The sequence below is a fragment of the Phascolarctos cinereus genome, unplaced genomic scaffold (genome assembly GCF_003287225.1).
Source record: "Phascolarctos cinereus isolate Bilbo 61053 unplaced genomic scaffold, phaCin_HiC Scaffold_7;HRSCAF=346, whole genome shotgun sequence".
Classification (NCBI taxonomy): domain Eukaryota; kingdom Metazoa; phylum Chordata; class Mammalia; order Diprotodontia; family Phascolarctidae; genus Phascolarctos; species Phascolarctos cinereus.
Window position 1 is genome coordinate 154,006,838 of NW_027556180.1, and position 24,765 is coordinate 154,031,602.

The window sequence follows — 24,765 nt, forward strand, 5'->3', positions numbered from 1 at the left end:
GCATGAGCTCATGATGACTCTTTCTCTGTATGTGTGTATATGTGTATGCCTTCGTAGTAAGAATTCCTGTCTCTTTTCTATTCCTCCTCTAGTCTCACCATCTGGTAATTTTACACCTCTGCTCAAAATACTTCAACAGTCCCTAACTGCTTCCTCAGTGAAGTTAATTTTATTTTGCTGTATATTCAAGGCCCCTCCATAAGTGAGTACCTGTCTACTTTGTCAGATTTATTTCATATCATTTCATATATTTCCTGCTCCAACCAAACTGATCCCAGAGAACCCCACACTTTCCTATTTCCACACGTTTGCTCACACCATTCTTTTATGCTTGGAATAGTTCTGCAGTTAAATTCCACTAATGACTAACAGGCCAATTCACAGGTCACCTCCAGTAAGAAGCTTTTCCTCATTTCTCCAGTAATTAAAGAGGTCCTTAGACCACACAGCACATGATTTCTACCTCTCTTACTGAACATACTTATCATTTATTATGTGCTATCATCACTATCATGGTAAGTCATTGTGTAATGAAGGTGACTATAGTTTCTCTAAGGCTACTATGCTAGTGGATTCATAATTGAAAAGTCTTACCAAGATCGAAGTGATTTGCTTGTAACTTCAGAGGCCCCACTTAGTCATGTTTGGAGAAGTTAATGACCAGAATGATGGTCACCAGTGCTTTTAGGAAGGTGTGAGATGGAGTGGAGAGGAGCATAGCAATGCTGGAAAACATCTAATAACACTGGGGCTGGAGGGTGGGGGTAGGCATATCTTGATGTCCATCAGAAAAAGGAGAAGCTATTCATATGAAACATGGATCACTGAAATACTGAAGAAAATATTTTCTATCACAATTATCCATATGTTGTATCCCTTTTTCAGACTGTAAGTGCCATAAGGGGAAGACACATGCCTTATTTGAACTTTGAAATTCACCCACCACCTACCACAGTGCTCTACAAACTGTCATTGAATAAATTTTTGTTGAAATGAAATTTGGAGTCATGAAATTACCAGAGAAAAATGAGTTCATTTTATACTAGATCTCTGAGAATTGTAGTAGTAATAAAAATGACAGCAATAATAATAGCCATAATAACAATATGCTGGATTTTTTTCCTTTGAACAAACTCATTTCATGAATGTCACCACACTGATCCTTCTAGCATCATTATGAAGCCAATAACGATAAGTTTTCATGGCCAGTTAATTAATAGGTGGACAGTTGTAATACTGTACAGTTTTACACTATACTACACCTACATCTGCACTATAGATAGATACAAAATCTACACTGCTTAGTAAAGCGAGGCCTGATAAACACCATTCAGCCTCTAGCCTGGTGCATCATATCTTAGAATGCATTATCTCATTGGATACAGTGACCAGTGTTCTTGTACGGCAGAGTGAGAGATTATAAGTTTTCAGAAAAGGTAAATGCAAGGGTGGGGTCTTTTCACCTCAGTGGGCTCCAGTTTCTATATCTATCCATGACCATTGACCAATATCAACAAATCCCAACTATTCAGAAGAATCATGAGCTACATTCCTCCAATAAACAGGTTAATGAGCTCTATTCACTGCCCTCCCATATGTATGTCACATTGTTATTTTTTTAAAAGATGATTTATTCGGATTCTACTAATCCCACATTTGTGGCAGTTTGATTAGGCAGGGCTTAATTTACCTTTGCATTATCTATAAAGAAAGGATCTGCTAAGCAAATCCATAGTGTAAACAAGATTGCCAAAAGGGGCATGTTTAGCCTGCTTAAGAGAACAAACATTTTAAGGACTTTGTGCATTATTGTCACATAAAGGGATGAGTCTCTTAAAGGCTTTCTTCATGTACTCATTCAAAAAGTACTAAGTATCTCTAACATTCACAATGTAGGGATAGCCCTATGGGATACATGGACAAAAGCAAACCTTTAGGAGGTTTACATTCTGTTGGGTGAAAACAACATGTACACAAGAAAATTAGAGATATATATATATATACACACACACACACACACACACACACAACACACATATGTAAGTAAGACACATAGTAATTTCCTGTATCAGATAGCTTTCAACCAGATAGGCTTCCTTTGGTCTAGAAGGCAGCCCTTGAGCTGAGTTTGGGAAGAAGCTATTTACAAGGTGAGAAGGCACCTAAGAAGTCAGTGACTTCAGGCAACAGGAACAGCCCATAGAAAAGCAAAGCGGGCTGGAGAAGGAATGGTCACTCCCTCCCTGGCAGCCAGAGACCTTCTCTTATCTGTAATTGGTCACTAATGGGTTACTGTATCTTTTGAAACAAGACAGCCTAGGCAAGTACATTGGTAAATGATAGGCAACTGGATCAAATTAAAAAAAGAAAAAGGTACAAAGGACATGCTTTCAATGAACATTTTTCTCCTTTACTTTCTCGACTCAATCAACAAAACTATAAATCAAGCCCCGATTTGCAGCATTTGCCAATTTCTGAGGTGTAAATGCTCACACTCAAAGTTTAACAGTCCAAGGAAGGCATTAAGAGCTGGTTCCAGCAATAACCCTGAGTCTAGGACATAACACCCTGGAATGGAATACAAGAGAAGTAGTTATAAGTCTAGCCCTTCCATTAGCAAATTTGGCTGAAACATAGAATGTGTGATGCAAAGTAAGGTGAAATAAGCCTGAAAAGCTTATCTAAAGCCAGAGTGTAAGGGCTTTAAACACCAAACAGAAGAGTTTGTTTTTTATTCTATAAGAAAAAGGAAGCCATGGGTGTTTTTTGAACAAAGGAGTGACATGCTTTAGGAATACTAATTATTGATTTGGCAGCCATATGGAGAATACGGTGGAGGAGAAACAGTTTGTAGGGAAACCAACTAGCAGGCTATTGCAAATCGTACAAGTGAGAGGTGATGAGGGCCAGAACTGGAATAGTAGCTATGAGAGTGGAGAAAAACTGATAGATATTAAACATATTGTCAAGGTAATTGAATTAATACTGCTTGGCAACTAATTGGACAGGAAGAATGAGAGAAAAGGAGACAATGAATCAATTAAACATTTCTTAAATTCCGACTGTGTGTTTAGTACTGAGAATGCAAAGACAAAAGATGAAACATGTCCTGCCTTCAACCAGTTTACATTTTATAGCAGTAGAGAAGAGGACACAATACATACATATAAGGTCTATATAAAGCTAATAAAGAGTAATCTAGAGAGAAAGGACCCTAGGATCTGGGGAGATAAGGAAAGGTTTCAGGTAGAAGGTAGAGTTTGGATGTAAAAAATAAGTTTTAATGTAAACAAGGCCATGTTAATGTTAATAAAGGAATCAACAGGTGTTAACACCTTTTAACACACGAACACTCTACCATTAACACCCACTCAGGGGTGAAGAACCTGCATCCTTGAGGCCACATGTGGCCCTCTAGGTCCTCAAGTGCAGCCCTTTGACTGAATCCAAACTTCACAGAACAAGGCCGCACATCAGGACCTGGAAGGACACAGGTTCCCCAGCCCTGTGCCTGAGGCCTGGGTCAAACCCTAGTCATCTCTCCATTGTAATTAAAAGGATCTGGGCTTTGGACAGACAAAAATTGGCCACACCTCTGGAGGCATTTAAATAGCTAAATCCTAGCTGGTGACTTTGTCCAGCCTTCCCTCACTTAAATCCAATTCACTTGTATGGATCACTTCCCTGATGTCATGGTCCTCTTCTAGAATGAAAGACAAACAACAACTCCTGTGAGTAGTAGTTGGAGTTGCCCCAGTGGGGATCCAACTGGAACTAGCCAGTTGGGCAACATCATTCCTTCCTTCTTCCTTTCTTTGTTTCTCTTCTCTTCTCTTCTCTTCTCTTCTCTTCTCTTCTCTTCTCTTTCTTCTCTTCTCTTCTCTTCTCTTCTCTTCTCTCTTCTCTCTTTCTCTCTTCTCTCTCTCTCTCTCTCTCTCTCTCTCTCTCTCTCTCTCTCTCTCTCTCTCTCTCTCTCTCTCTCTCTCTCTCTCTCTCTCTGTCTCTCCCCATATGGGGTATCATACCCTTTCCAGCTGGTGCTCTGCCCAAAGGAATGTAAATTTTGATCGCTGAAACCCTGGAAAGATATCTTGGGGTTTACCAGCTAGATCTTTGTCTTAAGGTCCATGCCTTAACCCCAAATCACTCAGGCTCTCATCAATTTTTTTTTTAATGAGGCAATTGGAGTTAAGTGACTTGCCCAGGGTCAAACAGCTAGCAAGTGTCAAGTGTCTGAGGCTGGGTTTGAACTCAGGTCCTCCTGACTCCAGGACCAATACACTGGGCCACCTAGGCTGCCCCTGGCTCTTATTAATTGACCAATAATAGGCCCCAGGCCAAGCCCCACTTGATCATTGTTTGGACCCTGATTGGCTCAGAGTGAATGTAAATAGTAATTGTTTCTGCTTTGGCCAGAAACCCTGAGTATCTTCTCTTTCTAGACCCAACTTTTTTTTTTTGTGACTAGGTAACAGAGGCCATTCTCTTCCTCATTTCTTACCTAGCCTTAATCACTGAATGAATGTTGCCTCAGTCAAAGGGAGACCTGTTAAAGACCTTAGCTTAAAAAGGCCAAGGTCTCCCACTGGATCCAGGGCCATCTCCAGTTATCCTGATCTATATTTTGGACCCAGATGGCTCAGGAGAAGAAAGTGAGACTGGCAAATTTACACAGTCCTCCCTCACTTAACTTTCTCTGCTGTGCCTCCTCCTCTTCCTCTCCTTTCCTACTATTCATAAATATTTCTCTATTCAAGATAATAAGGAAAGTAAACAGTTTTCCTGAAACATAGTGTTAGGGTAACAAATTGTTAAAGGGTAAATTCAGCATTAAATGAAAATATTAACCACAAAAATAACTTTTTAAAGGCAGCAGAATACATGACAGTTGGAAATGTACCAAGAATTCTGTCTTCTCTAGAATTCATACCTCTTAGAGCACTAATATCCCTTTTTTTCCTCCATTTTAACATTAAGCTCTATCTTTACCTCCTTTAAATATGACCTAGCCCAAACATTTCTCTCCATTTCCTTTTTAATCTCTCTTCAGATGTTGAAAGCAACTCAGGTTGGAGAGGTTTTACCCCAAATCCTGCCTCTCTCTGACTAAATGGCTGCCCTTCATCCACAGTTTTCTCTTCCCCTAACAGCCATCCCCAAGCCATGCATGCACTTTACATAATTTCTATTTTCATTTTACAATTCTATTTTCATTAAAGCTCAGTAATCATATTATTTTACTCCAAGGAATTTGGCATGAAAAATAAACTACATGAAATTAAGCTTGGCTAGTTAGTTTTACTGGATCAAATATACTAATAGCATTAAGCTTGCCCATTCAGATTACAATGTCTTTTGTGTGTGGGACTTGTTTTTAATTGAAAAGCTCACCTTAACTATGCCACGAATATGCATTTTTGCTATCATCTCAGCAGTGTAGAGAAACATCAAGAGTGTATCCAGGGTAAAGGTGACATACTGGAGAGGGGGATAATGCTCGAATGTCTTTGGAGTGTTCATACAAACTGAAATGACACTGATGATGGCACAGATGCGCAGCAAAGAATGAACCCACTGAAAAGAAAGCAGTTAAATGATTTTTAATTTTAATTCATCCCACAATGTACTACTATTCAGTGTTTGAAATTCATGCTAAATACTATTTTCTCTTTTTTTTCTTTCTCATAGTTCTTCCCTTTTGTTCTGATTCTTTCACAACATGACTAATGTGGAAATATGCTTAATACGATTGTACATGTATAACCCTATATCAGATTGCTTGCCACCTTGGGGAAGGGGAAGGGAAGGGAAGAGAGGGAGAAAAAAATTTGGAACTCAAAATCCTTATAAAAATGAATGCTGAAAACTATCGTTACATGTAAATAGAAAAAAATATAATACTATTAATTGGGAAAAAATTAAAAATTAAAAAAAGAAACATGCTAAAAAAGCAAGACATTTGAAAACAAATTCTAAATTTGCCAGATTGTAAACTGTTTCATTATTATGTAGAGGAAATCCAGTTAAATTAAAATATATATGTAGATTTTCTTTTGCCTTTTTAGCATATTTCACATTAATGATACAAATATATCATTACATATACACCTTACAAGTGTCATCTGTTGATACAATGGGTAGAGTGCTGGATTTGGAGATAAGAAGTTCCAAATTCAAATACTGCCTCAGGCATTAACTAATTGTGTGACCCTGAGCAAAATATTTACCATCTCTTAGTCTCTGTTTCCTCACCTGTAAAATGGGCATAATATGAGTTTCTACCTTCCAGGGTTTTTTCAAGAATCAATTAACAGAACATATAAAAAGAACTTTGTAAAACATAAAGTACTTTATAAATGCTATTGTTGTTACCCCTTTCCATACACTTTTACTAGTTTATCAGGCATTCTTTTTTTTTAAGTACAGTGTTTTTTTCAATATATTTTCTTTATTTCATTAAATATTTTCCAATTACATGAAAAAATTTTGATTTCCAAATTCTCTCCTTTCCTCCCATGTCCCTCCCCTCTCCTTGAGAAAGCAAGCAATTTGATATCAATTACACATGTGATGTCACACAAAACATTTTCATATTAGCCATATTTCAAAAGAAAATACAGAAAAAATATAAACAAGAAAAATATAGAAAGTTAAGAAAAATATGCTTCTATCTGCATTCAGTTCTCTCTCTGGAGGTGGATAGCATTTTTCTTTATGGGTCCTTTGGAATTGTCTTAGATTATTGTCTTAGGTAAGTCTTTCACAGTTGATCATTGATAGAATATTGTTATTACCATGTACAATGTTCTCCTGGTTCTGTTCATTTCACTTTGCATGAATTTATATAAGTCTTCCCAGGTTTTTCAGGAAGCATCCCCTTGTCATTTCTTACAGCACAATAGTATTATATCACAATCATATACCATAATTTATTCAATCATTCCCCAATCGATGGCCATTCCCTCAATTTCTAATCCTATGTCACCACAAAAAGAATTGCTATAAATATTTTTTGTACATATAGATCCTTTACCCTCTTTTTTGATTTCTTTGGAATATAGACCTAATAGTGCTTTTGCTGGGTCAAAGGGTATGCACAGTTTTATGCCCCTTTGGGCATAGTTCCAAATTGATCTCCAGACTACTTAACAACTCCATCAACAATGCATTAATGTCCCAATTTTTTTTTTTTGGCATTCCTTTTAATATTCGTCATTTCCCTTTTGTGTCATCTCAGCCAATCTGATAGGTGGGAGGTATATCTCAGAGTTATTTTAATTGACATTTCTCTAATCAGTACTGATTTAGAGGATTTTTTTATATGACTATTGATAACTTTGATTCTTCTTCTGAAAACTGCATGTTCATATCCCTTAACCATTTATCACTTGGGAAATGGCTCTTATTTTTACAAATTTGGCTCATTTCCCTATATATTTGAGAAGTGAGGTCTTTATCAGAGGAATTTTCTGTAATTTTTTTCCCAGTTTCCTTTCCTTCTAATTTTGGCTACATTTGTTTTGTTTGCATAAAAGCTTTTTCATTTTATGTAATCAAAATTATCCATTTAAAAAAGTATAATGTGTTTTCAAATTCAATCTCATCCCCCAACTACCAAAAGAAATAGAATGATCTTCACCTTTGCCCAAAGGAAATAAAGTCTTTCTGAATTAGAGAAGAAGCATCAATCCTTTCCCCCAGGTTCTGTCCCTTCTCCTGAGTCAAAAGAAGAATGAATCTCCTGGCTCCCTTTAGAAGACACATTATATTGCTGCACTTGAGTAGTCCTGAGCTAAGGATTCCTTTCCTGCTTGTTTACAGGGAAAGCCACAGTCACAGCCCCAAAAAGCTAAGGAGTCCAACTCTATGCTTGTGGCCCCTTAAAATGTGTGCTAAGAGTTATGTTACTTTCATAACTGACTTTGAATTAAAAGATTCAAAGAAAAGAAGTAGCTTTAACTCAAAATTAAAAAAAAGAAAAGAAAGAAACAGTCATTCTATATCAACTGATGATACATAGAAAGATATTAGTAACTGTGGGAGTTTACAACTCATGTTCATTAAGACTCTGAATGGCTTAATGTGAGAAACTTTTTAAAAAGCACCTAATAATTAATCTTATCTATATTTTAAGCAAGCCCAATTCAAAGTATTAGTAAATGTATCATTTCAACAAAATGAAGAAAATATAGAACACAGTCATAAAACTGTGATATGTAGATGACAAATTAGTTTCTTTTCATTAGCTGTTTTAATTTTAAATATTATCCTCACTGACAAAACCAGTTTCTTGGTCTGGCAATATGCTGACACTGCAGTTGTATAAAATAACACCCTTAGTAAAAATAAAAGTGCTTGTCAGAACTTTGAGGAATCTCAGATACTGACAGATTGGTGAGTGGGCTATGATTTATAATATTTTTCTGTTATAATATTTGCATGAAGAAAATAATAGTGCTTATGTTCATATAGGGTAAGTCACCAATAACTCAACCTTTTTGAAGGGCTGCCTTCTTCTTGAGGGAGTCTAGAAATATTTCAACATCCAGTACTATACAAACAGTGTAATGTAGATCTTCCAATTAAAGGCACTAATTAGCCAAAATGCCACTAGTGTGATACAGTGGAAAGAGTCCTAGATTTAGGGTCAAAAAGTCTAAATTTGAATCCTAGTATTTGGAACTTCTTATTGAAGTATACATAAAATGGGTACTAAAGAAAATTTTCTCTTACATGATAATATAGTTCTTTTATCCCACTGTTTCAAAATAGTTTATAACTATAATTCCTGATACCCCACCATATCATTAATCTTAGAAGTCAAATTGATACTTAACTTTTCTCTGGTTCTGAGATACATGCATATGGCATCAAACATAGCACATTATTCATATTATTAAATTATACACACATATCTTACACTCACATTCTCATCAATTTGATTAAATTGGTTACTATATGCTTTGATGTTGTTATGTCTCATATTATTTATTTTTATTCTGCTATCAATTCTACAGTGTAGAAAAGGGCCTCTGGATCTAAAATATTTAATCATCTTTCATAGTTCAGGAAATATACTAATAAAAATATGTAAAGAAAATAAACTTTTCCATGCTCACCCTCCTCTGCTCTAACTACTGGCCTCCCTGGCTTCTGTCAGGTCCCAACTGAAATCCCACCTTCTACAGGAAGCCTTCCCAAATACCTCTTTTAATTATTTCCTATTTATCATGTCCATAGGTTGTTTTGTACATACTTGTTTGCATGTTGTCTCCCTCACTAGACTGTAAGCTTCTTGAGGGCAGAGACTGTCTCTAATCTTTTTGTATTTACCCAGCACTTAGCTCAATGCCTGGTACATAATCCTGGACTGTTGGCACCATATCTTTCTTCCATTATCATGAAAATCAAACAACATGGCACTTAATAAATGTTTATTAAATGAATAAATTTGTTGAGAGGGCAGCTCCTTTTTGTCTGATGGTATCACTGTTACAGAAAGAATATTTTTAAAAATCTGAGCAATTCAGCTTTCTAATTCTTCCTATGTAGAATATTTGGAGTACTTTTTTTTATATATCATGTGAATTGTGAATTTCTAGAACTTGAGACATATTAATATTCTCATTTAATTATAAATTCTCACTTCAAAGCCAAATACAAATGATCCTGGATTGTTGGCACCATATCTTTCTTCCATTAGCATGAAAATCAAACAACCTGAACTTTTTTTAAATTTAAAAAGCAAACCAACCACAAAACAAAATACAACTTACTGGTTTGTTAATCCACAATATATCTGCATTATCGGACAAAGATTCATCAGGACCAAAGTCTGTAACTGGCTGGGCTTCCACCCTAGAACTCTGTTTCCTTTTAAGCATGCTGAAATTAACTTTGGTCAGCTAAAACAATAAAACACCCTGGAAAAGAAAAGAGAAAAATGGCACTATTTAAATCAATCAAAATTGCTTTTAGTTCATAAGACCAATGAATTAATTGCGACCTAGTTGTCAAGTATTGCCCCTGCCTATTGAAGAACAGTGAATATTGAGAAGTATTTCTAGATCAGAAGTGGTTTCTGAAGCTTTTTGTGTATCACAGTTTCCTTTGGTAGTCTAATGAAGCCTATGAACTCATTCTCAGAAAAAATAAGTTTTTAAATTCATAAAAGACTTAGAATTACAAAGGATAACAATTACATTGAAATTCAGTCATCAAAAACATGTTTTAAACAGTTACCAGAACCCCAGTTAAGAAACCTGCTCTAGATATATGTTTGTATATCTAGTTGGGGTCCAGTTAATAGAAGAATCTTCCATAAAGTTTTCTGATTAGCCTATGGCTGCAACTAGGGGAGAAACGTTTTTGGACAGAAGTTTGCTCCTACATGCTGCCAATTCCTAGTGATAGTCCCTTTTTAGCTTTCAAATTTTGGGGAACCATCTGAGTTAAATTTCCTTGTTGGGCAGTCCAGTCTGCCAGCTATGAGCCCACTGGAAAAAAGGATGTCATCTCTTTTACCTGGCATCCTATCTACCAACTAATAGTGAAGATGGAGATGGCCACTTGCATTCCTATCCTTAAAACCTCAAAATCTGTTCTTTAAGCCTTGAGATTTTTATCTCTTGCTTTTATCCTTTTTTACCATCCTGTTGCTATGGGAATGGGTATGGATTAGAGCAACAGAGACATCATGAGGGGATAGTTCACACTTCTCCTAGATAAGCAAGAGCAGACCTTACATAGAAAAGGACAGAGCCTAGAAAGAAAAGTGCCTCATTTGTTTTTTCCAGTAAAGTATGAGGTGAAATCTTCAGTTGAGAGGAGAGGGAGGTGAATGAGAGTAGCAAAGGTGGAAAAAGGAATAAAAAAAAATTGGAAACACTTAGGGGTGATTTTCACAAAATATAAGTCTTCATCTACATGGGGGTGGGAGAGACTCATCCTAATTGCATTCATTCATGTGTATGTGACTATCTTATTAATCCCAGATGTGGTCAAATTAATTAGTTTTAAAATATGTTAGTTATTTCTTGTCTGTCATGCATGCCCCAAATACTAGGGTTGGACATTGCAGTCAGTCGTGCTAATTAATTTTATTTTACATAATTGGAGTTAGGGATTCTTGAAATGAATATGTAAATTTATGCAAAATATTCAAATTAGGCAAGTCCCTGATTTATCAGAGTGGGGGTGGAGAAAATGACATCTGGTAGCCTTAATTTGGGATTCCTTTTCAAACAACATTTTCTTGAAGTCCCTGTGTTTAAATGCAGAATCTTATAGGAAACCCCACAAGATTTTATACACAATATGGAGAAAAATCCTAGGGCATAAATAGAAACAGCTGCTCTAGGGTTGCACCAAAAAATGAAGATCCTGGTCATTTTGCTTTTTCTAATTAACCATTAATTAAAAATTGTAGGGGGTAATAAAATGAGAGATCCTCAAAATAGCTGTCTTTGTCCTTGTTGCTGCTTTTCTTCAGCTATGAATTCACTGGGGGGAGAGGGGGATAATGAGGGAGAAGGAGGGGGAATTCTTTATTACCATGCTACACCTTTACCTTGAAATGTCATGTCATTTTTGGACTATAAAACTCAAACTACTTCTCTGTTATCCACTTATTCATTCACTTAGCTCCCCAATCAAACCTTTTACCAGAACAGCTAACATGATCACCATACTAGCTAATTTGGCCTCTAGCTTGGGCTTTGACCTCATTTCACCCTCTGGGAAAGAACTAACAAACAGTGAAGCAGCAACCTGAGCAGTGGCAAAACCACAGAGAAGGAGAAAGAGACTGTTTAATTCACAGAGTCCTGGATGTGTAAGAGTTAACTATCTGCCATTCATGTAGAGAGCTAAACTGTGGCAATAAATATATAATCAAAATCCAGTCAAAGTCAGTCCATTATTAAGATTCTCTTTTACACAAGGAAGCACACTTTTCCACAATAACATTTGTTGAATCAATATAGCCTAATGCTTCAGACCTATTATTCAACTGATAAAGACCAATAGGGATAGTTAAGTATCCAAGGGAAGCTGGTCATATTGATAATTCCTACAATTTATTTTAGCCTTACTGTAACCTTATCATACTCACACAGTTGATGGCCAACTGTTTTTCCTGTTTTCAAAGAGTCCCTTATCATTCTCACTATGACTGATTAGTACAGTTTGATAAACATGGCTTTCAATAGCTTTTTTGATACTTAGAGCTGGTATAAAGCTTAAAAGTGGTAGCTGGGTAGCCAGATTACATGTAACTAACTATTTAATGGAAAATACACTAGACTAGGACATAGAAAATCTTGTACCATGGTTCTTGTACCATGTTACCCACTTACTAGCTCTGTAAATCACTTTTTTACCCTGTTTATCTGTAAAATGGGATCATAATCTCCTCTATGCCTGCCTCATGGGATTGTTTCAAGGATCACATAAAGAATAAATCACTCTCCAAATAGAAAGTATTATTTTACTTGGAAACAACTCACATGAGAGTAAGGAGAAAATATGTATTTTTTGTGAGAATCTGTGATTTCATCAGTATAGGGAGTTTCCAATGAGGAAATTATTTCTACCAATGTAGATATGTGCCTCCTCTGCAATTTACAGTCTTATAGGCCTCTTCTTATCACTAAGAAATCAAGTGACTTTTTCAGAGTCACATGACCAGTATATTGTCCAAGGTAGGACTTGAATCCAGATTTTCCTGACTCCAGAGTCTGTTCTGTATCTGCTACCTTGTTGCCCTTCACATTTTAAATAACTAAAATTTGCATTGATTTTCATTTTACTATTCAATAAAAGTACATTTACACCAAATCTTTCCATTAGTCTGTTAACCCAGTTCAAAAATATCTTCTCTACCTTCATTTTCCTTAACCTTTCAGCTGCAGATCACATTGTAGTTCTTTTTCTTCTTTTTTTCCTCTTGCATATTATCTTAAGCATTAGGCTTTTTAAAAAATTCATCTATTACCTTTTAATTGCTTTTTTATTATGGCATCTCCTTTTCCTGAGTCCTTCTCTGTTCATATCACAGAATCCCTGGGTGAGGAACCTTACTCTTTTTTTTCTCACTTAAACTCCCTTGAAAATCACCTGCTATCATAGTTTTGAGGACTCTATATAGATGGCTATTAAATCAAACCATCCACCTCTACCTCAGATAAAATGCATTCCATTTGGATGATATAACAATACCTAAGACTCAATATGAAAAAGACAGATTTTGTTGTTTCTGTATATAAACCCTCCCCATTAGTTCCCAGTCTTCTCTTCACTGAGGCAATGGGGAAGGTTTAGGTACACAAACATAGGATGTCTTCTTCATATTCAGTTCCTTTCTGTGCTGTCTACAAACTTGAAGTGAGTTTAAACATTTCTTCTCTACATAAAGTTTATTCACAAATTCTTTCACCTCCTTCATCATGACATATCTAAAATCCATCCAATTCTCTTCATCTTCATCATGGTTAACTCAGAGCTAGGCTACAGACATTCTCCTTCAGCATAACGTAATTTAGAAGATGTAGGTTCAAATCTCAGCTGTGTTTGTCATTAATTGTGTGGAGAATCATCCCCCCTTCTCTGGGGCTTACTTTGTTTATATGTAAAATGAAGGGGTTGAACTAGATCTGGTGTTCTTAATCTGTGTTGGGGATCCCTGGTGTAGACAATAAACAAAACAATAATCAAACCCTGATTTGAACCATTTGATAATTTCTGCAGTGTAAATATTCACACTGAAAATTTAAAAATTATTTGAGAGTCAATCAGCAGAGCTGCTGATTGTACCTCTGTTTCTATCTATCTCCAGAGTTCAAAGCCTTGCAAATAATGAATGTGAATAAATGTTTGTTGGTGCAAACTGGATTGAGATAAATTGACCCAAAATGCATAAACCTCACATTTGAAACTTGAAAGGAAAAGAAATTCCATATGGAGTTCCTAAATGTGTTTATCAACAACTTGATTGCTAATGCTTTCTCCATGTCCCTCCCTCTCTCACAAATGTATATGAAATTTTATAGATCCAATGCTCTGCTTAAAGGAATCTTCCACTTAAGAGCCCCTTTTCAGGAACAGGAAGAGTTACTTAAAAAAAAGAAAAACTCAGCTGCTGTAGATTCCAGTTAACTCTGCCAGCTGTACAAATATGGGTGAGTCACTGCCATTTAGCAAATAGAGGTGTGAATCTCAAAGACTAATGAAGGTTGCCAAGGGTTGGCAAAAGCTCAGGACCCAGATGTTTGAATAAATTTGTCTCTCCATCTCGCTTTGACAGGAAAATCAAGGGAACTGGGGTGGGTGGGAAAATAATGTGTGTATGTGGGTTTGGAATGGATTGTGAAAGTAAATATAATATCTGTATCTTTTTAACCTTGCTTGTCAACATTGTATATGTACATATACATATATTTAAGCCCTGGGAGCATATTTATCCAAAAAATATAAATTGAAATCTGCCTAATATATTTTCATGAACAATATAGATACTCAATAAATATTAATATTGTTGTGAATGATGATAATGAACCATTAGTTGTAAAACTGATATTTGACCCAGTTTTCTAATGCTATAATTCCCACTAATTTTGTGTCACAATTCTCTGAAAGCAATGTGCCAAGAACAAAGTGAAAATCTATGTACGATATTCATTTTAAAATTTTATCCTTTGAGATTTTCTTAATGCCAATATTTATGTGCAAAATACCTTCTATCAGCTAATTTTAAATAAAACTTCTTCACAATGTATTGTCTTCTGCTAAAAAGGTTTGTTTTAAGTTATCTGTTCTTTGAAGATCATCAATGATATGCTATTTAAATGAAAATTAATTGTTAGCTATTTTGAAATTTTCTAACGCAATAAGGATTCTGTTGCTAATACAGTACATAAAATGGTCTTAATTGTAACAACACTTATCTATGTGACTTATTTGTTGTGCTGACCTTGAAAAAGACATTTGTCTTCTCTGGATCTGTTTTCTCAATTATCAAATAAGGGGACTGGACTGAGTGTATGAATCTATGAAAATCAAAGGACTTCAGAAATGACAGTCAATTATTTGGTGAGTAAGAACTCTTCTTTCATTCTCTTTCTCTTTCCCTTTTCTTAATATGAAGATTAATTAAAGAAGGTCATCTAACCAGAGAAAGGTACCATGGTAGAGTACGTAGTTAGCTAGTCTGGGAGTCATCTTTCAACCAATCACCATTATTAATCCCTTACTATGTGCCAGGCAGTATGGTAAGTCCTGGATATTTAACAGGCAAACATGCAAACACACACACACACACACACACACACACCACACACACACACACACATCTTTCTTTAAAGAAAATTCTATACCAATGGGAGAGCCAATACATAAATAGACACATATATACAGATTAGCATACATATACCTTGATGAGATCAAGAAAGATAGTACAGTGGGAAAAGAGAAGAGAGCCCAGGACAGAACCTTGGGATTCAAGAGGTCGTGATGAAGATCCAGCAAAGGAAACTGAACTGAAGAAGATAAAGAGAGTGGTATCATGAAAATGCATGGAGGAAAGAGTATCCACCGGGGAAAAGTAATCAACAGTGTCAAATGCAGCAGAAATGTCAAGAAAGATGAAAATTGAGAAAAGAGCCATTAGATTTAGCAATTAAGACATCATGCTAACTTTGGGGAGATCAGTTTTTGAATTATGAGGTCAGAAGTCATATGGCAGTAAATTCAAAGGTGAAGGTGGATTCTGTGAGCATAGGCAATTTTTTCAAGGAGTTTATCAAAGAAGGGAGGGAGGAATATAGGAAGATAGCTATCAAGTATGGTAGGATCAAGCAAGGGGTTCTGGGAAATGGGAGAGAAGTGGGTATGTTCAAATGCAACAAGGAAGAAACCAGCAGATAGTGGGCAGAAACCGAAAATTAGAGAGTGGGGTTGATAGTGGAGACAACCTGCTGGAGAAGACAGGAGTCAAGTAGTGGGGGCCTTAGCCAGAAGAAGGGCCATCTTTTCAATAAAGACTAGAGTGAAGGAGACAACAGTGGCAATTATTTCAGAGGGATATGAAATTAGAAGGAGAAATAGAGACTGCTTAGAGTATGGCCTCACTTTTTTTTTTGATGAAGTATGAGATAAAGTCCTCAGCTGTGAGGGTGGGCGACAAACTCCAAAGTGAGGTATGAGTAGAGAAGACATTTGAAAGAATCACTGTGGTGAATAGGCTAGAAAAGCAATTAGAGAGGAATAAAGGGTTTTCCCTGCTGTAGTGGAGGCCAAATTGAGATAACAAATTTTTCTGAAACCCAATCAGCACAGTTTTTGGAGGTAGCTAGGTGGTATTGTGGATAGAACATCAGGCCTGGAGTCAGGAAGACCTGAGTTCAAATGCAGCCTCAGACACTTACTAGCTGTGTGACCCTGGGCAATTCACTTAACTTCTGTTTGCCTCAGTTTCCTCATCTATAAAATGGGGATAACAACAGCACCTACCTTCCAGGGCTGTTGTGAAGATTAAATGAGATAATAATTGCAAAAGCACTTAGCACAGTGCCTGGCACATAGTAAGCGCTATATAAATGTTAGCTGTTGTTGTTGTCATTTTGTAATTTCCTCCAGATCCATTCACCAGCAGGTAAATAGAAGCAAAGAAGGCAGATGACAGGAATAATCCAAGGTTAGGATTTGGCAACAGGACAACAGTGCATAGGATTTGAGAGTAGTATAGGCTTCAGTTGGTTCACTAAGGCGTTAAGATAGGAAAGATAAAAGAGAGTAGCCAGTATAGGAATGGTGGCCGGAGAACAGTCACTGTTCTCAAAGACCTCACAGCCTAATGGGGGAGATAGTATACAAACAACTATGTACAAATAAGATATATACAGAATAAATTGGTGATAATATCAGAGGGAGGGTGGTAAGATTATGAAGGAATGAAAAGGTTTCTTGCAGAGCATGGAATTTCAATTGATACTTGAATGAATTCAGGGGATCTAGGAGGCAGAGATGGAGAGGAAAAGAATTCTAGACCCAGGGGACAGTCAGGCAAAACATTCAGAGGAGTCCCAGAGGCAGGTGGTACGGATGAGGTATGAGTTCCAGAACCAAGATGAATTTGCAAGATGGTGAATGAAGTTCCTGGAGCATGAAAGAGAAGTTCGAAGGACTTGGCACCTTCTGCAGAGAGAGGCAGAGTCAGATATGGCATAATGGGGTGGAGTTAGGTTCCAGTCATGGCAGTGGTACTCAGGCAATACTTTGTCCTTGCTCCAGCACAGGCCAGAAGAGCTCAGGGTCTAGTGGTATCTGATAGATGGGACAGCAGGTAGAGATGTGGGTATCAGCAGCAGCAGTCACAGCCACATGACTACTGGCATGTGAGGTGGCAGAAGGTAGGCCCACTGTAGCCCCTCACTTCCTCTAACATAAAACTGATTGGACGTACTACATCACTGCCAGTACAACAAGACCTCCCCAGTGAGGGCTAGAAGAATCAAGGAGTACTGTCACTGGAAGGGAGTTTGCTTTCTTCCCCTTAGAAGGAGGAGGTGAAAGTATCTAACCAGCTGCCACAGAAGAAGAGGAGCAGTCTCTCAGAAGCACCTCATGGGACAAAGATTTTATACATAATTCCACCCTTCCCTCCCCAGGCTTCCAGAGATGGGGAATGTCCTGGCTGATGAGCCAGGGTACACTAAGTGAGTGGTTATAGAGGGTAATTCTACATGACCTGTGATGAGGATCAGTGATTGATGGAGAAAGTATCCTCATCTTTGCTGTAGCTCTGCTATTCTTGGTACAGCTCTTACTTACATTCCCCTTTTAACATTCATAGACCCACTGTGAACTGCAAAGATTTGTCATCTGCTATCACTTAGAGATGATCATTTAGACCCCAAATTCAGTCCTTCCTGGTACTCTCCCAGATTCAGTCACTCCTTCAGGCAACTTTTAAATTGCTTGTTTTGTTCTTTTTTCGTTAAGTTTTAGTCACTAAACCTCTCAGTGCCCCCAGACAAGCCTTTAAGGCAGAGGTTCTTAACCTTTTATGTGTGTAAGTCTACTGGGGATGTGTTTGGCAGTCTGGTGAAATGTAAAGACTCATTTTCAGAATAATATTTTTCAATGCATGAAATACATAGGATTACAAAGGAAACCAAATAAGTTAGTGAATTTTTTTTCCAACTCAGGTCTACAGATTTCCTGAAATCTCTGTGTAGCCCTTCAGAGTCAGTGGACCTCATATTAAAAACCTTTATTTTTAGGCTATAAACTATGGATGAGTTGAACAATAGAATCCCCAAAAACAGTGAAATCACAGAATCCAGAAAGACCTAAATAGAGGGTAAAGAAAATGAAGATGATTTGTTAGCTATTATAAAGCAACTGTGTTTATCATACTCATGGGATGTTGAGCCGGATAGGTAGAATAGTGGAGAGAGTACAAGACTGTCCTTAGGAAGACAAGAATCCAGATTCTGCCTCAGATAATTATTTGTTATTTGACTCTAGGTGAAGTAACTTCCCTCAACCTCAGTTTTCTCTTCTGTAAAATATGGATAATAATAGCACCTACGTCATATGGCTGTTGTGAGCATAAAATGAGTTAACATATGTAAAGAGATTTGTGAAACTTAAATCACCATATAAATGTTGTTATTATTATTATTATAAAAATAATGTGGGCTTCTGTAACAGAATTTGGGTGATTTTGGATGAGGCTGCATTGAAATTTGTGTTTGGAAAAGGAGTTTATTAAGCAAATGAAAATCTGTTTTACCTCTATTTCAAATTAAAGGTCTACATAACAGTTTCAGTTAATAATGAACCCTAAGGGGGAGCAAAATGTTTCTCCCAGAAGACTTTAAGACAAAGCAACCATCTGTTCTATAAGCTTAGCCTGTTGTTTCTATGTTTCCAAGTCTTTTTAAAAAATAATGGATAAATTTCTCAAAAGAACTTAGCACGACAGAATGAAGCTTGCTGCATCTTTTCTAAGGTAAGGTTGGAAAAAATGATGAAGTAATTATTAGACATTGTAAGGCTTCCCCTCTGCCCCCATATAGAGGAAAAGCCTACATCTTCCCAAACCAAGTATTTTCCAACACTGAAGTCCTACTTTGATGTCTAATCATGGGGTCACCTAAGCCTCAATTCTCAAAGGCTATTCCTTTGGAGTACAAACTCTGGTAGGCCCTACAAAGTTAGACACTAGGGTTAGAAAGAAAAAAAATGGTAAACATCCTAGTAGTCAACAATTTTACATCTTATTATGGGGCTATAATATGAACACAAGTATCTCTAAAGAATATCCTAACTACATATAGAAAGACTCAGAAAGTTTATCCACCAGATAATGAATTCTGCTGATCAGAGCAATTCACAAAGACCATCTAATAACAGGTGATAAAATATGTGCTGGTTAAAGCAATACCTATATCAATGAAATCCTTCATCCTTGAAGTAATGAAGAAATAATTGATATTCTGATACAAAATAGTTTACTTGTAGATATGAGGAGCATGTAAAACAAAATAGGATATTAATAGAATTAGCTATATCCTAATTCAATTTTTAAAAACTCTAAATATGGCATCACAACACACACACACACACACACACACACACACACACACACGCGCTCTCCCACACATCCTCCCTCAGCCCTCTTTTTCAAAGAAACCTGGACAAAATATCTTAGAAATTAGTATAGCTTTTGAACATAAAAAGTGTAACCACTGGATTATCTTCTTCCTTAAATACCTGTTTGTTGTCAAGTAGATATGGTCAGACTGTGTTCAAACCATCAAACATAAATAAATAAAAACACAAAAGTAGAGATAAAATGAGAAAAAAGTCACATCTGTATCTATCTATAGCTATCGGTGTATGTGTACACATATATTATATTACATAAATTTTATATATATATATATATACACACACACACACACACACACACACACACATGTGAAAACTCCATTCTCTCAAAGAGTTCGAATTCTAGTTCCCTTTTCATGCTCATAAATGGATGTGTTTTTTTTTTCCTCCCTGCGGTCATCCTTAGCAGCAAAAGAAGATCTTCCATGATTGGCCTAGCTAAATTATCCTTTTAGGTTCCTAAGAGCTTTATTGATATCCTGTTAAACCCTTTCCCTTGGCTGTGGATCCCAGAAATATCCTCATTATCCTTTTATTGAATCTGGAGGGGGGGGGTTCCTAATCTTCACGTGACTGACCACCAGCACAGACTCACAGAGAAATACAGTGAAGTTGGAAGATTTATTAAATTCCCTAAATGATTTCCAATCCCAGAAAGTAATGTCAGTAGGTTTTGAACATGACAACCAGAACATTGACTATAGTGGGGAAGGCAAGTGAAAATTCATAGGCAAATAGAAATATAGCAACATACGAATGTTAAAAGAAGTTGATATTTTCTGGAAGTTTTGAAAAGATCTGTTCAAGTTAACAAGCATTTGTGAAATGTCCTCTATGTACATGGTACTGTTCTAGGCATTGGGTGAGGGGTAAGGGTGGTGTTGGGACAACAAGGAAACCACCCCATTCCTCAATGAGATCACACTTTACTAGAAGGATACAAAATATATACAAATATTTACTTTTTTTAAAAAGAAGCACATGCAGTCATTTTAGAGGAATGTGGGAGAGCAGTAACAACAGGGGAGATGAGGAAGGGCCCCATATAGGAAGTGAGAATCAAGTTGATGTTAAAAGGGAGTCAGGATGAAGTGATGAAGAATTTGAGACACAGAAGTGAGATACTGAGTCAAACTATGATGGGCTTTAAATGACAAATAGGTGAGTTTGTATTTGATCCTAGTGGCAATGGTGAACTCTACATCCACGGTGTCAACTGGGCTGAACCTGCCTCTAACCTGTGAATGGCTGGAGGGCTGGAGCCAAACAGAACAGGCTAGAGACAGAAGAGTTAGGAATCAAATAGAACTTTAATTTCAAAGTGAAGGAAAAGGCTTGCAAGCAAGGACATGTGTGCCGGGGTCCCACCTTTAGTGGGGGAATCCAAGGCAGTATAAGGAGATCTCAATATTTTGCAGTGAGCTGTTGCCCTGACAATGAAGGGTATAATACCTGGTGTTCCTAATATCTTGACAGGGGCCATCACAGTCATCCTGACCTATGTCTCGCCAGTGGACTCTGAATGACTTTGGAGGAGAGAGTAAAGTTGATGACTTTGCACAGCCCTGCCTCACTTAAATCCAATTCACTTGCAAGTCATGACATCACCCTCCTGATGGTATTGGTCTTCTTTGAGAATGAAAGACAACAACAACGGTGAACAATTGCAACTTTTGAGCAAAAGAGAAAAAATAAGAAAATAAGAATTTTGAGAAAAAATAAGATCTCTTCTTTGGGTAAGATCAGAGGGGAAAAATGTGTGAAATGGGTGCTTCCTTATCTTATACTCACTATCTAGAGAACAGCATAAGTTATACTGACTCCAAATTCAATTTCCAAACACTAAGCATTTATAAAACTTCTACTATGTGCTAGGTATTGGGACACAAACAGTTCCTGTCCTCAAAGACCTTACATTCTGTAAGGGGAAACAGCATATAGATAGATAAAATACAAAAAAAAAAAAAAGCCTGACCCACAAACACCAAAGACAACTTAGAAGGTCAGTAGGAAAGGTCTGTCGGACAGTAGTGAGATAAGAGCTTGGTCTGGCCCCAGTACTGGTGCAGCCCCAGGGCAGTGACTGCTTCCTGAGCTCTCTGCCCGCAGATGGTGGGGGAGATCGAGCAGCTGGTTGGAGAGGGATTGCAGGGATCTCTTTGCTGGTGCTGAGAGAGGATTCTCTTGTTTTGCCAGTGCTTGGATCTGGGTCACAGTTCTGGGTGGTGGTCCTGGGCAGGAGGAGCGTTGGCATGGTGAAGGTTGTGGTGGAGGTAGAGAGGGAATCTTTCTTACAGTTCCAAGGCAGAAAAGAGTACTTGTGGACACTCACAGGCCAAGAAAGGAGTAAACACTTCACTTTTGATCATACCACCTTAGAAGAACTGAAAATTTACAGGTCCCAAGAAGAATCTCTGAAAACAGCTGCACAAAACCCCAAAAGCTTGGGACAGTACATTATCCATAGTGGAAGTAGATTCTTACCTTAACAAAGAGCTCAAAAGTTAAGTAATTGGCTGGGAACATAAGCAAACAGTGCAAAAAATGTCTAACCATAGAATCTTTCTTTGGTGACAAAGAAGATCAAAACATACAACCAGAAGAAGACAATAAAGTCAAAACTCCTACATCCAAAGCCTCCAAGAAAAATATGAATCAGTCCCAGGCCATGGAAGAGCTCAAAAAGGATTTTGAGAATTAAGTAAGAGAAGTAGAGGAAAAACTGGGAAGAAAAATGAGAGTGATACAAGAAAAATCAAAGACTATGAGAAGTGATATGTGAGGTAGAGGAGGACACTAGCAATTAGGAGGTGGGGCTCAACATAGACTTCCTGTAGGATGTGACACCTGAGCTGAGTTCTGATGGGAATTAGGGATTCCAAGAAGTGAAAGTAAGAGGGAATATATTTCAGGCAAGTGGGATAGACAGCCTGTGCAAAATCACAGAGATGAAAGATGGAATGTATGGGGAGCGATAAGCCAGCCAGCTGGGCTGGAACGTATGCTGTGTGAAGCATAATGTTCAATAAGCCTGAGATCAGTGCTAGTCTATACTGTAACAGAAGGCAAAACCAGGACCAGTAAAGTTAGTTATGAGGAAATAAATGCTGATTCAAAATATGGAATTTTCTATTAGAAAATTCAAGTCTCCAGGCATGTACTAGATGACCCCTATGGTAGTAGTAAGCTCTTAACCAAATGCATTCAAGCCAAGGGACCAAGGCCAAGAAAGGTTGAGTGCCTTACCCAAGGTCACACAGGTAATTATATTTCCTACCCCATCTGTTTTACTGAACCAGCTCTCAACTAGATTTCCCTCAACTCCTATCTGTTACAGGCAGCCTAGAATAGTGAAAATGGTGCTGCACATGGAGCCAGAAGAGAGCTGCATTCAAATCTTGATTTTGACATTTTCTGAGCCATATAACAACTTAATCTTTTTTGAGGTTTATCTGTACACACTGTCACCTTCAGAAGGTCATGAGGAAGATGCTCAGTAAAATACTATAAGATATAAAGAGTCGTTATCCATTCCTGGCTCCACTTCTCTGCCTATTTTATACGGACCATGTTGGTTTCCTAACACTTAGAGACACCACACTTTCACCTTTCCCGATATTTAACTTGTTAATACACTGTCTGCTTCCTTCATTTCTACTCCCAAGCTGCTGAGCATTGTTGGATAATGTAAGGAAAACATGTTTACTGAATGTAGCATGAATGACCTCCCACTTGAAAAACCCAATGTCATTTTCTCAGTCTTCTAATCCTCTTTGACTTCTCTCCATTTGACACTGTTGATCATGCCCTAAAAATTTTCTCCTTCTTTAGCTCCTGTGACACTGTACTCTCTGCATTCTCATTTTGTTGTCTTGACAGTCTTCTTCCCCTTTCAGTGATCCCTTCTCCTCCTCTCATTTCCCAGCTACACCCATGCACCAAAGTTCTGTCAGCACCCACCTATTCCCTGACTTAGCTTTCTTTCCTTTGCTAGCTTAACTACTCATATAAACTTCAATTGCTTATATTGCTTTTGTGCTGATGACTTCCAAATCAACATCTCTAGTCTCAAACTCTCTCCCAAGTTTCAGGATCACATTTCCAAATGACATCTTCACTTCGACAAATTACCTGTACTTCAAATTCAACATGTCCAAAATGAAACTTATCATCTCACCCCCTGAAGCTGATCCTTCTGACTGTTCAATTTTATCAATTCTATTGCCACCATCTTGGTGACCTAGGCTGAAACCACAAGCCATATTTTGAATCTTCCCTCTGTCTCATCATCTATATTAAGTCAAAAGGCACTTATTACATATCTATTAAGAGCTCTGTGCTAAGCACTGAGGATACAAATACAAGATAAAAACAAACAAGCAAACAAATAACCACCACCACCACCACCAATAATAGCAACAAAAGTCCCTGCTCTCAAGGAGCTCATAGTCTAATAGGGGAGACAAGTGCAACATGCAAACAGCCATGTATATATGCAAGATAAACTGGAGATAATCACAGAGAGGAAGCATTATCATTCGGGGGCATCTAGAAAGACTTCCCAATCAATATATGTTAAGTATTTTACACAGTGCTTGGCACATAGACAGCATTTAATAAAAGTATGTTTCCTTCCCTTCTATTTCCTTGTAGAAGGCAGCATTTTAACTGAAACTTGAGGCAGATCAGGAGGAAGAGATGAGGAAAGAGAGCTTTCAGTCATGGCAGACAGCCAGTGGAAATGCACAAATTCAGAACAAGGATTGTCATGTGTGAGAAAGGGCAAGGAAGCCAGTGTCACTGGATGGCAGAGTACATGGGGTTGAATAAAGTACAAGAAGTTTGGAAAGGTAAGAAGGGGCCAGATTATGAAAGGTTTTGCATGCTAACCAGGATGTTATTTTTGATTCTGGAGGCAACAGGAATCCACGATAGTTTACTAGGGCAGCTGTACCACCGTACAGTAGACAGAGCACCCAGCCTGGAGTCAGGAAGATGCATCTTCCTAAATTCAAATTTGGCCTGAGACACTTACAAGCTGTGTGACCCTGGGCAATTCACTTAACCTTGTTTGCCTCTATTTCCTCATCT

The 24,765-nt window shown here is 37.4% G+C and overlaps 1 protein-coding gene across 1 annotated transcript in view; it reads right to left on the reverse strand.

Moving 5' to 3' along the window:
- The window catches only part of NALCN (sodium leak channel, non-selective), a 516,511-nt gene that overhangs the window by 476,320 nt on the left and 15,426 nt on the right, over positions 1 to 24,765 (reverse strand). Inside the window, 2 exon segments of the mRNA XM_020964043.2 lie at positions 5,392 to 5,574; positions 9,777 to 9,923. Coding sequence (XP_020819702.1) covers positions 5,392 to 5,574; positions 9,777 to 9,884 — 291 coding nt within the window. The 5' untranslated portion in view covers positions 9,885 to 9,923.